This window comes from Myxocyprinus asiaticus, chromosome 3, assembly GCF_019703515.2.
Source record: "Myxocyprinus asiaticus isolate MX2 ecotype Aquarium Trade chromosome 3, UBuf_Myxa_2, whole genome shotgun sequence".
Taxonomy (NCBI): Eukaryota; Metazoa; Chordata; class Actinopteri; order Cypriniformes; family Catostomidae; genus Myxocyprinus; species Myxocyprinus asiaticus.
Genome location: NC_059346.1, coordinates 9,882,407 through 9,897,114, shown reverse-complemented (window position 1 = coordinate 9,897,114; position 14,708 = coordinate 9,882,407). Strand labels below are relative to the sequence as shown.

General features: G+C 41.5%; 1 protein-coding gene across 1 annotated transcript in view; it reads left to right on the top strand.

The window, feature by feature from the left end:
• LOC127425395 (neuropeptide FF receptor 1-like) overlaps window positions 1-14,395 on the top strand; it is a 40,856-nt gene extending 26,461 nt beyond the window's left edge. Inside the window, exons 3-4 of the mRNA XM_051671377.1 lie at window positions 6,207-6,306; window positions 12,351-14,395. Of these exons, the coding sequence (XP_051527337.1) occupies window positions 6,207-6,306; window positions 12,351-13,332 (1,082 nt within the window). The 3' untranslated portion in view covers window positions 13,333-14,395. The remainder of the gene's footprint in view (window positions 1-6,206; window positions 6,307-12,350) is intronic.
• Window positions 14,396-14,708: the final 313 nt, after the last annotated feature.

Genomic DNA, 14,708 nt, shown 5'->3' with positions numbered 1-14,708 from the left:
AGATGCTCCACACGGGGGAGAGCTTTCTCTTCTCCCAGTTGACCTGCAGCCCGAGTCAGTCGAGGTGCTGAAGCACGAGGTCCCTGTGTGCACACAGTAGGTTTTGCGAGTGAGCTAGGAATAGCCAGTCGTCGAGATAATTGAGAATGCATACGCATCTCCCTCAGCGGGGCCAGGGCAACCTCTGAAAACTTGGTAAAGATGTGAGGGGACAGGGACAGACTGAAGGGGAGGACCTTGTACTGGTATGCTCGTCCCTCAAAGGCAAACCAAAGAAAGGGTTTGTGTCGAGGAAGGATGTCGATGGCCGTGAAACAAACCTGATGTTGTACCAATGCCAGGATGCGCTTCGACATTAACATCCTCTAAGGATTTGTTCAAGGCATGCAGATCAAAGATTGGGCACAACCCTCCCCCTCTCTTGGGTATAATAAAATAAGGGCTGGCAGAGCAGGCGCCCAACCTGGAAGACAGCCCAGGGGGGACGTGCTGCTCCACAAGCCTGCAACGGTGGCCGGTGACTGGGGCGGGCGAGCGACCCCAGAGACCAGCATACTTACCTGTTTGCCGGCTGTCTCTCGACGGAGAACAAGGGAACGGGAGGGACTCGCGTTTGCCTGATTGACCAGAAAGACTTCCAGCGCCAGGACATTGCAAGTGCACTGGCCCAGGAAATGAGGGGACTGCCCTTTTACCATGTGGGTGCCGAGGCCCATGGGGTACTTGGGGATAGAATACTCACCACGCACTGGCCCAGGGGCGATGGTGGGGCTGGAGAGACCGGTCGAAGGCAGTCGTCTTATCCCTGGGCTGCCCATATCAGGGCTGCTTCGAAGCCCATCTGGGGTTCTTGGGGGCCGACTGACGGGCAAGATGTGCTTAATCACCTCGGTCTGCTTTCTCACCATCGAGAATTGATGGGTAAAATCCTCGACGGTGTTGCCAAAAAGCACCCCTTGGGAGATGGGCACACTGAGAAAGCGGACTTCCTCGGCGTCACACATCTCCACAAGGCTGAGCCATAGGTGCCGCTCTTGGACCACAAGAGTGGACATTGTCGCGTGCCGTGACTTTCGTCGCCCGTAAGGTCGGTCGCAGTACACAGTTCCTGCATCAGCCCTGGGTCGGTTCTACCCTCATGCAGATCTTTCAGTGCCTTGGCCCGGTGGACCTGCAGGACGGCCATGGCGTGCAGGGTGGAAGCGGCTTGACCCGTGGCCTTGTAAGCCTTCGTCATTAATGAGGAGGAGAACTTACAGGCCTTGGAAGGGAGCCTTGGTCGGTCACGCCAGATGGCTGCACCCTGCAGGCATAAATGCACCGCTACAGCGCGCTCTACCTGGGGGAGCTCAACATATCCCTTAGTCGCTCCGCCGTCTAGGGTAGTCAGGGTGGACGAGCCCACAAAGTGTGTACGGACAGAAAAAGGTGCCTTCCACGACTTCGTTAGCTCCTTGTGCACTTCTGGGAAGAAAGGCGGGGTGCGGCCGTGAGTCATGCTCCGAGCCCAGAAGCCCATTATCTAGCCGCGAACGCTCAGGGCAGGGTGGAGGGTTCCACTTAGCCCGATGTTCGCAGCCGCCCAGGCAAGCACGGCTGCCATCTCAGCGTCTGCCTCATCCTGTGCTCTATCGCCCATGGGCGGAATCTCAGAAGATTCGTCCACTTCCGATGCTGCGACTGAAAGCTCATCCTCGTCACGAGCCGCGAATGACACATTAAATCCGCCCTGAGGCGGACCGTCTGTATCGCTCGACAGCTCTTCCGGATAGAACAAGCGTGCTGGGGGATGGGAGGTCTGAGGTGCTGAGCCGGCTGAAACGCTCCCATGTGCACATCCAGATCGCCCGCGGTGTTTGCCAACCCGGCCGGCTGAGCAGGTTGGTGGTCAGTCGCGTAAGTGGGCCGCGACTGCAATGAGAACATGTCCCTTCCACGAAAGCTGCCCCGGTGTGCTGGGGCCCCAAGCACTCGAGGCAGATTACATGGCTGTCCGGAGGGGAGAGATAACGGCCACATCCAGTAGCGCAAACGTGGAAGAACATCTTTAAAAAGACGGCAAGCATTTGCGCGAGCTCTTTTAGAAGGAAAAATACTCTTTTGAATATACTCTTTTAGCACCCCTGGACTCAGCTCCTGAAGCACCCAGGGGAAACACAACACTCGACCATGCTGATATGCGCAGTAAAATCCAGCAGCGTAAGCAAAAGGTGAGAGGATGAACACAAGCATGCATTCGGCTCCGAAGAAAAAATCTGAATGAGTGGTGCACGCCATCACCTTTTATACCCGTATGTCCAGGGTAGAGAGTGGCATGCAAATTCCACTCGGCAATTCTCATTGGCCTTTTCTATTTTAAGCAAAGGTGATTGGGGCTCTCAAGATCGAACCCCTAGTGTCATTACATCGACACAACATCGAGTGAGTGACAGACAGGGAACTAACTGCAAACTAGCCAGAAATTTGCTGCAAAATTTGCCACTCATTATTTTCACATGCAAATGAGCTTGTGATCTGCCGCAAATGTTTGCCAGAAATTTGCAGCTCTTCACTGGCAGTGGTGAACTTTCAGCAAACCTTTGGCAAAAATTGACAATTTGCCGCAAGTTGTTACAAAACTAATTTGCATGTGATAAATAATCAGCGGCAAGTTTGCAGCAAATTTGCCATGAACTCTAGATTTATGTAAGAGTTGTGAAAGAATATGCTAATAAAAATAATGTAATACTTTTGCTTCTATAGAGCTGTTCAGTCGTGACATCAATTTGTAGGCTCGGAAGTTTAATTCGACATGGGTTCACTCTGGATTTTCCCATAGGTTTTTTATAATGGGGTTTTTCAACTTATGAGTAAAATAAGGTCAGAGGTAAACAACACTTGATGATACGTGGATGTTTTGTTTTGTTTGGACATTTTTGTCTCCTTAAAATGAATCGCTTATGATGTGTTATTCCTCTTTTGAAAGTCGCTTTTGATAAAAGCATCTGCCAAATGGAAAAATCTAAATGGAAATGTAAACGGGAATTTTTAAGATGCTGTGTTTTTCTTTAAAAAAAACCCAAAAAACATGCAATTCGATACGGCTTCAAAATTCATGAAATAAATAAAAAGCACTGTAATGTCCATATACAGTCATATACACTCACTGAGCACTTTATTAGGTACACCTGTACATCTACTTATTCATGCGATTATCTAATCAGCCAATTGAGTGGCAGCAGTGCATAAAATCATGCAGATACAGCTCAGGAGCTTCAGTTAATGTTCACAACAACCATCAGAATGGGGAAAAAATGTGATCTCAGTGATTTGGACAGTGGCATGATTGTTGGTGCCAGACAGGCTGGCTTGAGTATTTCTGTAACTGCTGATCTCCAGGGATTTTCATGCACAACAGTCTCTAGAGTTTACTCAGAATGGTGCCAAAAACAAAAACATCCAGTGAAAGGCAGTTCTGCAGATGGAAACGCCTTGTTGATGAGTGAGGTCAATGGAGAATGGCGAGACTGGTTCATACACATGTTAGTCAATAAACAACAAATCATAAAATTATGAAACACACAGACTTTATTCACACCACCATACACAGTGGCATGCAAAGGTTTGGGCACCCCTGATCAAAATTTCTGTTGCTGTGAATAGCTAAGCAAGCAAAAAATGGCCTGATTTCCAAAAGGCATAAAGTTAAAGATGACACATTTCTTTAATATTTTAAGCAATTGTACTTTTTTATTCCCATCTTTTACAGTTTCATAAAAACAAAAAAGGAAAAGGGCCCGAAGCAAAAGTTTGGGCACCCTGCATGGTCAGTATTTATTAACACCCCCTTTGGCAAGTATCACAGCTTGTAAACGCTTTTCGCGGCCAGCTAAGAGTCCCTTGTTTGGGGGATTTTCACCCATTCTTCCTTGCAAAAGGCATCTAGTTCTGTGATTCTTGGGCCGTCTTGCATGCACTGCTCTTTTGAGGTCTATCCACAGATTTTCGATGTTTAGGTCAGGGGACTGTGAGGGCCATGGCAAAACCTTCAGCTTGCACCTCTTGAGGTCATCCATTGTGGATTTTGAGGTATGTTTAGGATCCTTATACTGTAGTAGAAGCCATCTTTTTTCATCTTCAGATTTTTTACGGATGGTGTGATGTTTGCTTCCATAATTTGCTGGTATTTAATCCGTTCTTCCGTCTACCAGTGAAATGTTCCCCATGCCGCTAGCTGCAACACAAGCCCAAAGCATGATCGATCCACCCCTGTGCTTAACAGTTGGAGAGGTGTTCTTTCATGAAATGCTGCATACCTTTGCTCATTTCGGCCAAAAAGTTAGATTTTAAATTCATCAGTCCACAGGACTTGTTTCCAGAATGCATCAGGCCTGTTTAGATGTTCATTTGCAAACTTCTGACACTGAATTTTGCGGCGAGGATGCAGGAAAGGTTTTCTTCTCATGACTCTTCCATGAAGGTCATATTTGTGCAGGTGTCACTGCACAGTAGAACAGTGCACCACTACTCCAGAGTCTGCTAAATCTTCCTTAAGGTCTATTGGAGTCAAACAGGGGTTTTGATTTGCCTTTCTAGCAATCCTACGAGCAGTTTTCTCTGAAAGTTTTCTTGGTCTTCCAGACCTCAACTTGATCTCCACCATTCCTGTTAACTACCATTTCTTAATTACATTACGAACTGAGGAAACGGCTACCTGAAAATGCTTTGATATCATCTTATAGCATTCTCCTGCTTTGTGGGCATCAATTATTTACATTTTCAGAGTGATAGGCAGCTGCTTAGAGGAGCCCATGGCTGCTGATTGTTGGGACTAGGTTTGAGGAGTCAGAGTATTTGTAAAGCTTTGAAATTTGCATCACCTGTCCTTTCCAAACGATGATTGTGAACCAGCCATAGCCTTAACAAGCTAATTAAGGTCTGAGACCTTGGTAAAAGTTATCTGAGAGCAAAAATCTCTTGGGGTGCCCAGACTTTTGCATGGTGCTCCTTTCTTTTTTTTTCACTCTAAAATTGTGCAAAACAAAAATAATACACTTATCTTGCTTAAAATGTTGAAAAGAATGTTTCATCTTTAACTTTATGCCTTTTGGAGATCAATTCATCTTCTACTCTTCTGGTCAGGGGTGCCAAAACTTTTGCATACCACTGTACAGTAATATGCCTCGGTTGCTCTGTGTATACAACAGGAAAACATTTGTAACTATTGAAAAAGAGATGTTTACGGTGATGTACCAGTGTGTACTTGTTGGTCACACAGACTCACCAGTGTATGGAGATGAATCGTGGATAAAATATATATAAATATCTGCGAAAGTCAAATTTGGCAATATATGTGGTGCCTTCAGACCTATATACACTTTTCCTGGGACTTCGCATGGATGAAAAGCAATATTTTGATGTTTGATTTCTTGGTATCGTTTCACAGATATTTCTCAATTTACTGCCATTGCTTGCCCCTGCTGATAGTCACAAATATGGCTACTGCGAAGAAAAAGTGATGTCACTGAAACAGGTCAATATCTGACTATCTATATGGCAGTTCATCTAACTTTCTGTGTGATATTTTATCTGACTATTTGGCTAGCTAGCTGGCTTTTTTGTCTAGCTGATGTATACCTTTGAGCACACTTATTTACTTTGTTCAGCTTGTTCTAGTTTTGTTGGCATCTCAAAGCAGTATTCTTCATGTTTTTTCCTTGTGTTACTAGGTTTTAATGTACTGGTAGTAAAAAACACAAACACTCTACTGTATGTCACTCAAAACCTTACCGGATTTTGTCTATAGTCATTGTAGCATTGACATTATTTCTTCAATTCAATTTTTCCAATTTCCAAAGGAACATTAAAGTGTTTCACACTGTATAAACATACTAAATGCCTTGATTCATGCTCAGTGAGTCATTTGCAATATGTTGGTATTGTTAGGTCTTTCTGCCACCTAGACAACTCATTGCAGGCATCCTGTGGACACAGAAAAGATTGAAGTAATTCTTCTGCAAATCCCATTATATTACAGCTCCAGCATGCAGCTCAGACAACCTGCTTGTCAAACTAGATTCATTCTTTAACTATTTCTATGTCACTCTCCGTCACTCTAAATGGCTTTTTCTTTTCACCTGAAAGGTGTGTGTTTGTGGGGTTGTTGGGAGGTTGCTTATACCACAGTTGACTTATTCTGTTATGATGTACTTTATCTTCCCCCCAAGGTTGGCCATTCACAAACACTGTCTGTAAGATGAGTGGCCTGGTGCAGGGCATGTCCGTCTCTGCCTCTGTGTTCACGCTGGTGGCCATCGCTGTTGACAGGTTAGTGGTAACATCAGTCAGATGGGTGTGCAACGGAAAATACAACCTGGTCTCATGGAAACACATTACTATTTCCACATTTATGCAGAATGATTTTTATGCGCCTCGTTGTACGTATCGCAACAGTTTTCTGGAGAAATGAACACTAGAGGTGCTACAAAAACAATAGGCGCATTTCCACAATTCTCGTAGTGGTACTGTGCCACTCCGTACCGATCAGTTCGCTGGTACGGTAATGGTTTCTTTTTCCACTGTGGTGCTGTGATATCAGGATTAGAATTAGAATGAACTGACTGGGCAAGTGACCAGTCGTGAGTCGCCACATCACAACAGGTGTTCCACCAGTTTTCAGAATTCTGGGCTGTGAATGGTTTTTAATTGAACCGTAACAAACCATACTGATGTTGGGCCTCATGTATTCAGATAAAAGACAAAGGCAGGCCTAACACAGTCGTAAAACCTAACTCAGGCCCACATACCAAGTCATAAATCTTACTGATAAAAATTGCGCCAAAATCAAACAAAGGGAGTCCAAAACAGACTACAAATCCCATGAAGCCTTGCTCACTAAAGGATCGAACTCTCAACTCCTATTGGATGAGGCACACAACAGAATGCACCTCAACCATGACATCATCAGGAGTAGAAATACCTCTGAAATGCTTCCGGGATTTGCTTCCAGCAACTTTGCTCGCTGTGCGTAGACGCAGCTCATCGATGCTCTCAGGTGTAGCCTCGTGGCACAAGGAAGTAACGTCCGACTTGAAACTGTGACCATACAATCTCCATCTCGCTGGATGAGTTGAGATTACTCTGTGTTCCACCGAACACTCTAACGGATCCGAAGGAGACCGCCGAGCAATCCGCATCTTCATCCGTTTGCCTGCAGAAGTGAAGAGATAAAAGATTTCTCTTCCATCTCCAATCAAGTCGACGTCGCTGATTTCTCCGCCAGCCCGCCGAGAATCGGCAGCTGTACCGCCCGCCGACAGAGCGAGGAAATGGCCTCCCGTCATCACCTGAGCCTCGAGGAACCGAGTCTGAGTGAAAGGATGGATGAACACACATTCTACCTGTGTCCTCATATGATTCAAGTAAGAGGTTTATGTCTGGGCAGAGATAGACTATTATAGTGTGTTGTTTTTGTGTATCAAGGTATTAATTATCACGAATGAGATTTGCTGTGTTGTAGTCCAACCACATTGGACTGTTATGCATTTCCGCCATCGCGGGTGAGACCGGCACACTGAGTTTATCCATTGAAGAATCAAAGACCACGGGACGGTTTATGAGCCGTCCACTGCGTCTCTGAGCGATAAACTAACAACTGCTTTCTCTCCCACGATCGTGAAACTGGCTTTGGGGCCGTCACTTAATTCTCTCTCTCTCTCGTACTAACCACACACATACACGCGACCCCTCACAAACATTCTCGCACACATTTTTGGCTAGTAGATAGCTTCGTGATAAAGCTCAGCTTTGTCCCTAAGCTATCGTACAAGCGGATACACGCGGTAAACTGGTAGACACCATTGACTGGTTTCTCTCCACCCACATTCACGGCCATATTCTCTGGTCGGAAGTCTCGTGTGACATACTCTCCATGAGAGTCACGTCCGCCATTTTTTGCGCGTCCCTCCTTACACACACACACACACCTTATGTGTTATAGGATTATTGTGGTTTCCATATCTAATCATATCACTGTTTAGTTTGTAGTTGTAATTCGGAAGTTTATTGACTGCATTGTATTAATTATTAATTGATATTACTGCATAAATAAACTTTGTTATATTTCAAAGAGAAGTGTTTTGGTTTGTTTTGCATACACCTGTGTCACATGCTGACGGGATGTCAGTGCTAGGATTCAAGCCTTCATTCATTGTTTTTTTTTTCCGAAAATCGATATTCTTCGGATGTCGATTTTCCTAAGAAAACAATCTAATATTGAGACTATTATACTATCTGGTTATTAGTCCCTGATTCCAGGGTGGTGCCCCATCAATATTAATCCTTATTAATATTCTATTGATTTTTGATAATTCACAATTATCTTTGATGATTGTTGAATTTGAAGGATCAATAAGCTAGTGTTAATTTTAATTAATGTTTCATCGATGTTAATGATTGGTGATTATCTTTGATAATTGTTGATTTAAAGGATTAAAAAAAAAAAAAGCTAACATTAATTCTCATCAATGTTCTATTGATTTTAATAATTGTCTTTGATAATTATTAATTATTGCTAATAACCAAACCCGCTCCTAAACATAGCGCACTACATTTACTGGAGCCCCATATGAGGTTTTAATGAGTTAGATTCAATTAATTAATTTAAATATTAATTAATAACTAAAGAAATTATTAATTATTTCTGATAGTAACACTGATCTAAACAACCAGTAAAGCCCTACGCTGAAGTGGAAATGCCACTGGAACTGTTACTCACAGTGCTCAGAACCATTCGTCCCAATGTTGGAAAAGCGCATATTGACTTTGGTTCCTTTTATCACAGGTGAAATGGCCGATTATCAGCTTAAACACTTTTCGCCCTGTTCCTCACAAAATGCTATCTTATGTCATCAAAACACTTTTACAATAACGCATGATTGTTAGGCGAAACATTTTAACCCCATTGGAGCTCCATTACCTAATCTACCACATTTACAAGCTTAAGAGTGAAATCATATTGTGCAGTCAGTGTTAACCTTGTCAACGAAATCACTGACAAAAACGTTAGTTGACAAAGGATTTTTAGATTTTGTGAACGATAATGAATACGAGAAGAAAAAGACACATCATGTCGATAATTAAATGTTTCTATTAAAACATACTGTTGACAAAGATATGACGATAAAAAAGTAATAATGCACGATATTAACAGAAGAAATATCTAAGATTTATCTTTCCCAATAATCCAGTATGTTGGGAATTTCCCCGCTTAAGCTGCATGAGTTGAACGCGCTGAACACCGGCAAAATGAACCGCTTTAAAACAAGTTAATTACTTCACTCAAATGAATCTTATTACTACATGAGATTAATCCCTATGTCCACAACACATACTCACTGAACACTTTATTAGGAATACCTGTACGCCTACTTATTCATGCGATTATCTAATCAGCCAATCATGTGTAGTGCATAAAATCATGCAGATATGGGTCAGGACCTTCAGTTAATGTTCACATCAACCATCAGAATGGGGAAAAAATGTGGTCTCAGTGATTTCGACAGTGGCATGATTTTTGGTGCCAGACGGGCTGGTTCGAGTATTCCTATAACTGCTGATCTCCTGGGATTTTCATGCACAACAGTCTCTAGAGCAAGGGTCGGCAACCTATGGCATGCGTGCCAGCATTCGCACGCGGAGGGGTAATCACTGGCACACCAGTAACGGTGAGAGAGGAGCAGACAATTTTATTTATATAAATTCCGCACCTGCATTCCAATCTACATCTTGAAGTAATCCTTTCTCATGATCACGCAGCTTGTTTTCATGAGATGAATGGGAGGCTAAACAAAAAGTAAAAATGTGATGAGACTCGCGCTGCGCATGCAAGCCATTCACGCATCATGAGCCGGCAGGGCGTCACTTTCGGTTAATCGTGTTATTCAGCACAGCCATTGACCAGGAAAATAAAAAATGGCACTCCATATCAAAAAGGTTGCCGACCCCTGCTTTAGAGTTTACTCAGAATGGTGCAAAAAACATCCCATGAGTGGCAGTTCTGTGGACGGGAATGCCTTGTTGATTGGAGAGGTCAACAGAGAATGGCCAGACTGGTTCGAGCTGACAGAAATGCTCAGTAACTTAGATAACCAATTTGTACAATTGTAGTGAGCAGAATAGCATCTCAGAATGCACAACACGTCAAACCTCAAGGCGGATAGGCTACAACAACAGAAGACCACATCTGGCACTTTATTAGAAACATAGTGTTCCTAATAAAGTGCTCAGTGAGTGTATGTTATATTACAACTTACATCTGCAAAGACAATGAAGCAAATGAACAGCCTGTTGCAGGTCAACATTACTGCACAATTGCACTTTACCTTGCACAATGTACATATTGCCAGTCAATTGTTGCTGCTACCACCTCTACATCTGTCATTATGCAATAGTTCATATTCATATGCATACTTTGTACATACAGTATATTTCTTCTTTCTCCTATTTTATTGTGTATTTTATTGTGTTGTAAATTGTGTTTTTAAAATTTATTTTTTATTCTTTTTATTTTTTTTTTTACTTCTATTTCTACTTGTTATCTATATATATATATAATTTTATCGTAAACTGTGGGGAGAAAAGTCGTACCAAGAATTTCGCTATATGTCGTACTGTGTATGGTTATGTATGTGACCAATAAAACTTGAAACTTGAAATAATTTACACGCCTAGTCATAATATTCGTAACTTGCATTGTGAATACACCATTTCTGTAAAAAAACATTATGCGCAATGCAATATTCTAAACTGACTAAACACGGAATATCTATACATTTCTAAAGCATTAATAATTCAGAATACAGTAGGCTAACATCTAAAGAGTATCTAATACTTCAGTATTTCCATTATATTCTATTATTTAAGGAGCTAAGGTTTTCACAAGGACAGTTGTAGTGTATTTTGTATGTAGCTTGTCTTTTATATGTTCGATACATGTTTAAATTAAGAAAATGTTTATAATTTTTTTTATATATATAATTTGCACATTATCATCTATTTATTTATTTTTATTGCCATGTCAGCATCACTGGCTATTTTCATGGCAAGATCAAGGTAGTTTTAAAAGGCAATATACACAATATATAATACAGGAATATACACAATGAACACTATATAAATCTTTCAATATTTGATTAAAATTTTAAATTTTCCCTGTTGAAACATTTTTGAAAACATCCACTGAAAAACTTTGAGTAAAAACATTGCCTAGTGGCATTAAAAGTAGCACATTCCAGTAAATTTTGTTTTGTAGACAGTGGTGTCTGATAAAAATCACATGTTGGTGGCACTTCCCCTTTCAATAAAAACATACGAGTAAGTCTGGAATGACCAATACGAATACGTCATCTTGTGTAAACAGTCTGGTCATGTTTACACTCAAAAGGAAAACTTGTGAAAGATCTTTCATTGGTCAATGGGCTGCTTCACATTATCATTAACAACTACTGTAAAATATATTATTTTCATGACAAATTATGGACATTTTCATCAAAAGACTGAAACTATGACTAAAACAAAAAACTGTGTAAAACTTACTGTGCAGTACTGTAGCTCAACTGATAGAGTGTTGCACTTGCAATGCAAAAGACCAAGGTACGAGTACTGAAGAGAACACAAGTCAACACGTAAGCCAAAAGTGTCAGAAGCATCACAGAATGACATGGTTGCTTCAGCAATCGCATTTTTCATCTCACATTTGCTTTTTATGATGCTTTCTGTTTAGGATTAAGGTTTAGGATACAGACTAGGGAGAAAAGTTTTGTTGATTTAAAAACTTGATAAGAACATTAACCGTAAAAACATCATCTGTTTGGTAGAAGCTTTAACTCACTTTTAGCGCCACACAGTTGACATTTCACCACGGAACTGCAGCGATACGTGTAAGGAAACACGTAATATAATTTTGCAAAAAGGATGTCACAATGCATTTTCTTTTTTTTTTTTTTTACTAAAATTGGTTTTATTTTCATTTTGCATAATATCAATTCTTTCATTTGGGAAAAGACAATTGGAGACAGGTCACTTTTTTATTTAATTAATTTTTGTGAGATTAATCCAGTGAGTGGTTCACTAGTTTAATGTGAAGGAAGATTAAAAAATTAGATAATATAACTTGTGAACTATCTGATATATAGAAATAACAGTGAGAAAAATAGTATAAATTAAGAAGAAAACATTTCTAGTGTGAGAGGATGGAAATAATAATAGAAAGGGAGAGAGGATTAATTGTTATTGGCATGAAGTTGATGTCTGACTGTTCTTCCTGCTGTGATGTTGCTGAGAAATATGTATTCCGTTCCAATCTCTTCCAGGTTCCGTTGCATTGTGTACCCCTTCCAACCCAAACTCACCTTGCTGGTTGCCAAGGTGACCATAGTGATGATCTGGGTGCTTGCTGTGGTAATTATGTGTCCATCAGCTGTGACGTTAATGGTGGAGAGAGTAGAGCATCATTACATGGTCTACAATGAAGACTACAACCACACATACCCACTGTTCTCTTGCTTTGAGAACTGGGCAAATCCACAGATGAGAAAAGTCTACACCACCGTCCTGTTTGCACACATCTATCTTATTCCCCTCGCCCTAATTACGCTTATGTATGGACGTATTGGGATCAAACTCTACACCACCACTGTGATCTCCGGGAATGATCAGCATGATGGTGGCCAGCCTCACGCTTCTCCTCCGGCCCCCAGGGCTCAACAGGAAGGCCGGTCCCTCATTTCCCACAAGAAGATCAAGGTGATTAAGATGTTGAGTGTTGTGGCCCTATTATTCACACTGTCCTGGCTGCCTCTCTGGACCCTGATGCTCCTCACGGACTATGGTGGTCTGAATGAGGACAAGTTGGAACTGCTGACCGGCTACATATTCCCATTTGCTCACTGGTTAGCCTTCTCAAACTCTAGTGTCAACCCCATCATCTATGGGTACTACAATGAGAACTTCAAGAGAGGGTTCCAGGCAGTGTGCAGGACACATTCATGCTGCTGTGGGAGGATGTTGGCAGGCAATGGAGCGCGACGGAAAGCCAACAGAGGAGAAGTCAGGGAGCCTGCGGTGAACTTTGGTGCAAGGAACCGTGTGTACACTGATGGCGACCTAAAGTACTCTGGTACACGTCTGGAGATAGATCAGAGAAGAACTGGGCGGCTTTGTAACTCTGTCTGCACGAATGAAACAGGATCCGGTGTAGGATCTGGGGTCACAAACCAAAAAGTCTTTCAGATGGAAGAGCCAGAGAAAGTAAGTCCCATGCAAGTGGGCAAAAATCAAGCCTGGGACCAATAGGTGGATTATTTATGGTATGAGAAATTAAGCAGGACAAGTCATAATGATCAGAACGACATGTTTTTCAGTATCAAGAGCATCTTTTCAGACAGTTTCTGTGAAAACACTGGTGTCACCAAAGATGAAATAATTCCCTTCTCAGAATCTAAATGAACTAGTTCTTCTCCACAAATTAACCTTCCAAGAGCCCAATTTTGTTTCCTATAAAGTGCAAATAAGTGAGGCTTTAATAGAATATGAAGTCTTATTTAAAGAGTGCTGAAAAATGTTTCCTTGTTATAAACAACTTAAACTCTATAGACAGCTCTATTACCACTTAAAATAATTTCAACTCTTCTCTCAGTTTGTAAAATAAAACAAAAAAAGTCTTACAATGGACGTCTAGGCGGCAAACTTAACATTTTAGACTTTCACAGTAAGTGAATTTGTCAATGCATTTTTTTATTTTTTTTTTACATTAATTCAAAACAAGATTTCAGATGGGATTGGAGTCTGTCAAATGGGATTGGAGTCTGAAATGTTCACAAACTGGATCTATCTCATTTTAGTTTTCACCTTTCTTGCCATCTCTACTGCCGTAACAAAGGCACTCAATAATACATCACAAGAAAACCTAATACAACAAGAAGAATGAAAGTCGACCCTCTCTATGGGCATACAGAGAATAAAAACCAAATCCCTGTTGTGAGCTGGGGAATGTATATTTGTATCAGTGTCTTGATATAACTATCAAATGGGTCTCCCTTCAGCTGGAGCTAACACGGCGATGACATTCATGAAGCTGGAAAATGTTTATCCTTTAGTTTCTGCCAGCACTTCAAATTACACACTATTATAAATTGTCAGTATTTCTTAGAAGGCTTGGTACATAATAACCAGCAGATATTCATATATAGTACATTAAGTACTAAGTGACCATGAGGGATAAACTCAATGGAGTTCTTAATGAAAGTTTGGTAGGAGCTCGTTCGTTTAGTCCTGTCAGTCACTACACAAGGGCATATACTGTACAGTGAGATAAGTATGTGTACCCTTTGGAATTAGCTGGTTTTCTGCATTAATTCATCATAAAATATGATCTCATCTTCATCAAAGTCACAAGTATAGACAAATCACAATGTGCTTAAGCTAACAACACACAAATAATTATAATCTTTCATGTCTTTATTTAACACATTCCATTAAACATTCACAGTGCTGTGGAAAAAGTAAGTGAACCCCTAGGCTAAAGACATCAACAAAAGCCAATTATAGTCAGGAGTTGGCAAACGAGACTGGGGGTGTGGGTTAGAGATACTTTGACTTATAAAAACCACTCAGGCATTTTGAGTTTGCTACTTACAAGAAGAATCTGCTGATGCAGACCATGTCTTGCA